Raw genomic sequence first — 6,000 nt, forward strand, 5'->3', positions numbered from 1 at the left:
AGCCTGCGGAGCACGACGGCCACGTCAATCCAACCGACGTGGGGTATTTGTTGGCAAAACGTTTGCAGGACCCGAGTTCAGGGACGAGGATTATTAGGAGCAATTATTTAGGAAATTCCACGGGAGGAGAGGCCAGGAGTGGGAGCCCCTGGGTCTGCACGCAAGGGATCAGGCAGTGTGCAGGCAAGTCCGGCTTGTGAGACGCCTAATCCTCCCGCACAGCCGAGCTCAGCCCAGCAGCTCCGTGCCCGGCTCCCCGACTTACTTCTGCAGCCGGGGGCTCTTATTTATTTATTTTTATTTATTTTATATTCTCTATGTGAAATAACTTCCCTGCACTTTGGTTTCCCCCTCTGGTCGCCGCAGATAGGAATACCTCTCCAGGGAGGACGGCCACAACACGGAGCCGGCCGGGCCGTTTTAGCATCTCTTAACAGCTCTCAAAAATCCTCCCATGAGCTCGAAAATGACAATTATTACTCAGCATCATTTTTACTCATTTCCCGCCTTCTCAGGAAGCCGGGCTGAGGTTACTCATTTCCACCGCGCTCCAGCCCCAGCTGGGGTTCGCCGGCTGTGCGGGGCTAGATCCCAGCTCCTGGGTGGGTTTGGGAGCACCCGCGGCTCTGCGGGATGCGCCGGGGGGATATTCCAGCTGGGAGAGCAGGCGGTGGGGCGCAGCGGGCACCGCAGCGCCCCGCTGGCCTTGGCTTTCATTTTATACAGCGCAATCTGAGCAGAGAAGGGGGTTTTTGGTGGTGGTTTGTTGGTTTTTTTTTTTAAGAGGGAAGCTGCTCCTTCTCCCCTCCCTTTGTCTTGCACATGAAGGTAATTTTGGAGGCGGGGGGGGGGGGGGAGGAGCAGGGTAAGGACCTGCTCTTCCCAGCTCACAGTGCTGGGGAATGATCCCCGACGCGTTAATATTAAAAATACCCAATTCTGAACCATTTCAAATCATGTTTTCAAACCGAGAGCCTCGCTGCTTCTCATTTTACAGGGCTCCTGCAGCTCACGCACGGGCTGCGGGCGTTTACAGATGCGCGCGTCCACGCATCGGATTTACACAAACGTTTACACGGACACGCAGAGCTCTGCTCCGACGGTTTTGCAGCGAATCCAAATCTCTGCCAGAATAAAAGAAACCAGCACCGGGCTTTCAGAGAATAAGCCAAACAAGGGAAAGCAAGTGCAACACCCAGAATAAAAATTCGATAGAAACGATTTTTCACACTAAACAGGTCTGAAAGAGCCCCTTGCCGGGAAAGCACGGCCGTACATGAGGAATTAAGCACACGCTTCATGCCACTAGAAAAGCCCACTGTGCCACCCTCACGCCAGCCCCAGAGAGCCCCGATGGGGTTATTTCCCTGCAAGCATTACAAAGCCTCATCCCACAAGAATAGACTTTAAAACAAAATAAAAATCAGCACTTGAGTTACGCTCCTCGCTCTGGAGCCTGTTAGAGGCAGTGGAGGTGTTTCCACTGCTGTAATGAGTATTTGCCAGGACTCTGCCCGAGGAAGGCGAGTGTTCACCCAAGTGCTTTCTGCAGCTGTAAACTACTGTTAATTCAGAGCCTGGGACTACAGAGGAGGAACATTAATAATGAATTCAAGAGTCAAGCTGCGATTGGGTTGCATTCAGTTTGGAAATTTGTGTAAGGAGGATGAAAAAAAAACCCAACCACACAACCAACAAACCAAAAAGAGCCTAAGAGAATAATTGATTACAGAAATGAAAGCTTAATTCATAAAAGAAAAACATTTTCCATCCATCAACCTGCAACCAGTTAAGTGGAGAGTTTTAAAGAAACTGCAACATGGAGAAGGAGCCAGCAGGAAAAAGGAAATGTATGAAAGAATGTAAACTATTCAAGTTTCATAAAGAGGAACAAGTAAACAGTTATTACATGCAAATAATTCCTAACAGCACTGCTTTTAATTAATGTAGAAGTCAAAAATATATCTGACATTGTGTGTAGGCATTGGAAGCCTTTGAGAAAACGCTGCCATGTGGCCGTTAAAATACGGGGTTATTATTTTTGTTTAAATGAACGATTAAGTGCTTCGACCCGCTGTGTCTGTTGGTGATGAGATGCCGAAATTCTATGGATACTCTCTGGAATTCAGGTGCAAGGGGTTGGGGCGGGAGGGGAGGGCAGGCAGGGCTCTGCCCCGGCACCCGCTGGCGCGCCGGGTTTTCAGGGGTTTGATTTCTCTCCCCTCGGATGGCACAGCCCGATTTCCTTGAAGGTTTGTTTTGAAGAAAAGAAAAAAAAAAGGCCAACCCAGCAGGGTGATCCGTTTACGGCTAAATGCCAGAGCTCACCTCTGCGGCCAGAAAGTAAAATTTCCGTCCCGTTTTACCATGCAACGAGCGTGGAGACGCCGAGGGGACCTTCCCCCCAGAGCACCCCGGCTCTGCCCTGCGCCCACCGCTGCCCTTGGAACCAGCCTTTCCGCACCCCGACCCGCGCAGCCCTTCATGCCGAGCACCGCGTTATTATTTTACTTTAACCACTTGATTTTCACCACTTAAAAAAAATAAACAAAACAAACCAAAAAAAACCCAAACAACCAACCCCGAGCTGCCAGGCGGGTTATTGCCCCTGAGCGCATCCACCTGCGGCGGGGCCGCACCGCGCCCCCCCCCTTGCCTCGCCCGTGGGAGGAATTCGGGAGGGTTTGGGCAGGGGGTGCTTCACTCACCGCGGAGGTTTTACAATGAGGTTTGGTTTGGGTTTTTTTTTTCCCCCTCCCTGCACCGAAATCTGAGCAGAGGAGAACCCCCGGGACGAACAGTGCAGAGCCGCTCCCGCATCCCTTCTGCATCCTTCCCATCGCCCGCTCGGGAACCGCTTTGGGGCTGGTGGGTTCCTCCCTGTGCCACAAACCCAGCCCGCAGCAACAAAACCACCGGCCCGCGAGAAATACACCGTTAAAAATAAAATAAATAAAATAAATAAAATAAATAAAATAAATAAAATAAATAAAATAAATAAAATAAATAAAATAAATAAAATTTTTTAATCCTATCTCTTAAAAAAAATAAAAGGGGGGGGAATAAAAAGGCCAACCATTTCCCAGCTGGTACCTACCCCTGCCGCTTCTCCCAACAAATCTGAGGTCGTTAAATCTCGCTACTTGGTTTTTCATCACGGCGGAGGCGTTGCGGAGCTCTGCCGAGTAGTTTTCGTCGTTCCCTGCCATCACCGTGACCACCGTCCCATCGGGGACATCTCCGAGGGCTACGACCTAGGGCAGGACGAGAGGATTTTTTTTTTTAAGACTAAAATTCACTGCGGTCGGACCTAACCTGCCCTACGGTCCCCGGCCTTGCCTCCCCCACCGCTAACACTCTGCAAAACCAAAGCAAAACCAAAAGCAATCGGAGCCCCCGAGAAAGGCTGGAAAATCGGAGGGGGAAGGGGAAAATGAGATTAAAAAGGGGTTAAAAGGAGCGGGGAGTTTCCACGGGGCGGGGAGCGGGGGTAGCCCCGAGAGCGAACTGCGCTTTTATTTGATTTGGGGGGGTGGGGAATAAATAAATTAAAAAATATAAAAACGCTGCCGAGCGCGGAGGGGCCGCTTTCGGGGCCCCGCGCCCGGCCCAGCTGGCAGAGAAGAGGGGTCCCCCCCCCGTCCGGGAGCCCCGGGACGGCCGGGGGAACCCCGGTTTGCAGACACCCCCGCCGGGCTCCCCCCAGCCCCTCCCCGCGCCGAGCTCTGGGCTTTGCTCGCCCCGGGGGCGCAGCGGAGATGCCCGGCCCGGGGGTGCCCCGTCGGGTCGCCCCATCCCGCGGGAGCGGAGCCGGGAGGCCGCGGGGAGCCCGGGCAGCGCAACCCGGCGCTGGTGCTTCAGCTCTTCGCTTTCTTCTTGCAGATTAGATCTTCCCTTCCCTGGCTCTCTCTCCCTCTCCCAGGAAGGTAATTAACCTCCACTCTCATTAAACTTCAAAGTCGCCTGAGAGCTCCTAACTGTACGGAATATCTAAGATGCTGTGACCGCGGGGCAATGCGGAGACTTGATTAAAAATAATAAACCGGGCTCTCTTGAAGGTGATGTCAGGGGCGAGTTAAAGCGAAAGGGGTGGAGGAAAAGAGGCGAGCGGGTCTGGGCGGAGGGCAAGCCCGAAGCCCAGCCGGTGCCCCCCGACCCATCGGGGCTCCCAGTCCCCACCCCCCCACCCACCCCCCTCCGCCGTCCCGGGGCTCTCGGCTTACCTTGAAGGCGACGGGCAGCGTCTTGTTGCACCTCCAGTGGGACGGCAGTACCGAGCACAAGAAGTTGGGGCTGTCGGTGCGCACCAGTTCGCCGGCGTGGTCGGCCAGTACATCCACGACGGAGCGGACCTCGGGGCGAGCCCGGGCGCCCGGTGCGGGGGCCCCCAGCGCCCCGCTGTTCTCGCCCATCTTACCGCAGGGGAAGGCCGTGGAGGGGGGTGTGAAGCGCCTGCTGGTGCTCGGGTCTACGGGAATACGCATCACAACGGCGGGCGTCAGGGAGCCGCCGCGGCCGGGGGGGACAAGGAGGGACCCGGCGGGGCCCGGCGCCCACCGCTCGGCTGCGGCGGGGCTCGGTGGCGGGGCGCGGCGGGGGCAGCGGCGGCCGGGCCCCGCGCTGCCTCGCTCCGTCCCGGCAGATCGCCGTCCTCGGCGGGGCGGCGCGGGGTGAACGGTGCGGGGTATCCGCTCCCACCCGGTTCCGGGGTCCGTTGCCGGGGGTTTCGCTGCTGTCCCGTCTGCCCCGCCCGGGGAAAGGCGGCTCGGAACCCCGGCAGAGCCACGTCGCGGCCGGGTGCCCTCGGCTGCAGGCGGGTCCCCTCCGCCGGGCGGCCCCGAAACCAGCTCCCAAGTGTCAGCCGCGCCGCCCGGTACCGTATTTACTGCCGGCCCCGGGGGGAGGCGGGACGCGCCCTGACGGACGGGGCGCCGCGCCAATGGCGGGGGGACCGCGGGGTCTTGCTCCCCGCCCACCACCCGTCTCCTGCGGGGCGAAGGGGGCGTGGTTTCTACTTAAAAACAGGCGTGGCCGCGGAATGCCACGCCCCCTCCCCGGCCCGGCGGGGCGGGCACACGTCGGGGCTCCGGTGGCTTCTCGCCGCCGCCGCCGGCGGAGGGTTTTGGGGCGCGATGGGACCGGTTTGGGGCCAGAGCCGCCGCCGCGAAGAGCGGCTGGGGGTACAGCACGTCCCCCGCCGCTTCCCGTGGCTCGGCCGTGGCGGGACAGGGCGGGAACCGCGGCCGCGGGCTGCCGGCACACGCATCCCCGACGGCGGCGGCTGCCCCCACGGCCCGCGCTGAAAACCGCTGCTCCCCCCGCCTCCGCCTTCTGCCTCCCCTCCTCCAAAAACACTGAAAACCGCCTCGATCTCCGGCGTCCCCGGCAGCTCCCCCGGGGCTGCGGCTGCGGGCAGGGGCCGGTGGCTCCGGCCGGAATCGTTGGCGAGAAAAAAATCGTGGCGAAGCCACCGGTTCTGCGGGAACACAACGAAGGCGGCGGTTCGCTCCGTTCCGCGGCTGCCCGCGGAGCCCCGGCCGCGGAAACACCGAACCGCGGGGCGGGCGGGGGGCAGGACCGGGAGCCAGGCAGAGGTTTCTTTGCCCGCCGTGGCCGGCTCTTCCCCGGCGGGGCCGAGCTCCGGCTGAGCCCGTGGTGTTCAGGAACCGGGACGTCCCGTCGGAGCGGAGCCGGCCGGGCCGCACCGGTCCCGGTTCTGCGCTGCGCGGGGTGAAACGCAATTTTTCCTTAAAAGAACAAACAAACAAAAAAACCCAACACACAAAAAATTTAAATTTCTCCTTTTCCCGAACTCTTTCTACAATCTAATGAAACCTTTTCCTCCACAAGCCGCAGCGCCGGAGAGGCGAGCCCGGGCCGGGCTCCGCATCCCGCTGCTCGCAGGACCCAGAGAAACCCCGTGTTTGTCCAAAACACGTGAAAAAAAAAAAAAAAAGGTATTTTTTTTTTTAACGAGGGGGAGCGGAGGTTGCCTCGCTG

General features: G+C 58.5%; 1 protein-coding gene across 1 annotated transcript in view; it reads right to left on the reverse strand.

Annotated features, from left to right (window-relative positions):
* RUNX3 (RUNX family transcription factor 3) overlaps positions 1-4,953 on the reverse strand; it is a 41,759-nt gene extending 36,806 nt beyond the window's left edge. Inside the window, exons 1-2 of the mRNA XM_064471316.1 lie at positions 4,224-4,953; positions 3,098-3,254 (exon numbers count right to left, since the gene is read on the reverse strand). Of these exons, the coding sequence (XP_064327386.1) occupies positions 3,098-3,254; positions 4,224-4,484 (418 nt within the window). The 5' untranslated portion in view covers positions 4,485-4,953. The remainder of the gene's footprint in view (positions 1-3,097; positions 3,255-4,223) is intronic.
* Between the last annotated feature and the right edge of the window lie 1,047 nt (positions 4,954-6,000).

Source organism: Phalacrocorax carbo, chromosome 22, assembly GCF_963921805.1.
Source record: "Phalacrocorax carbo chromosome 22, bPhaCar2.1, whole genome shotgun sequence".
NCBI lineage: Eukaryota > Metazoa > Chordata > Aves > Suliformes > Phalacrocoracidae > Phalacrocorax > Phalacrocorax carbo.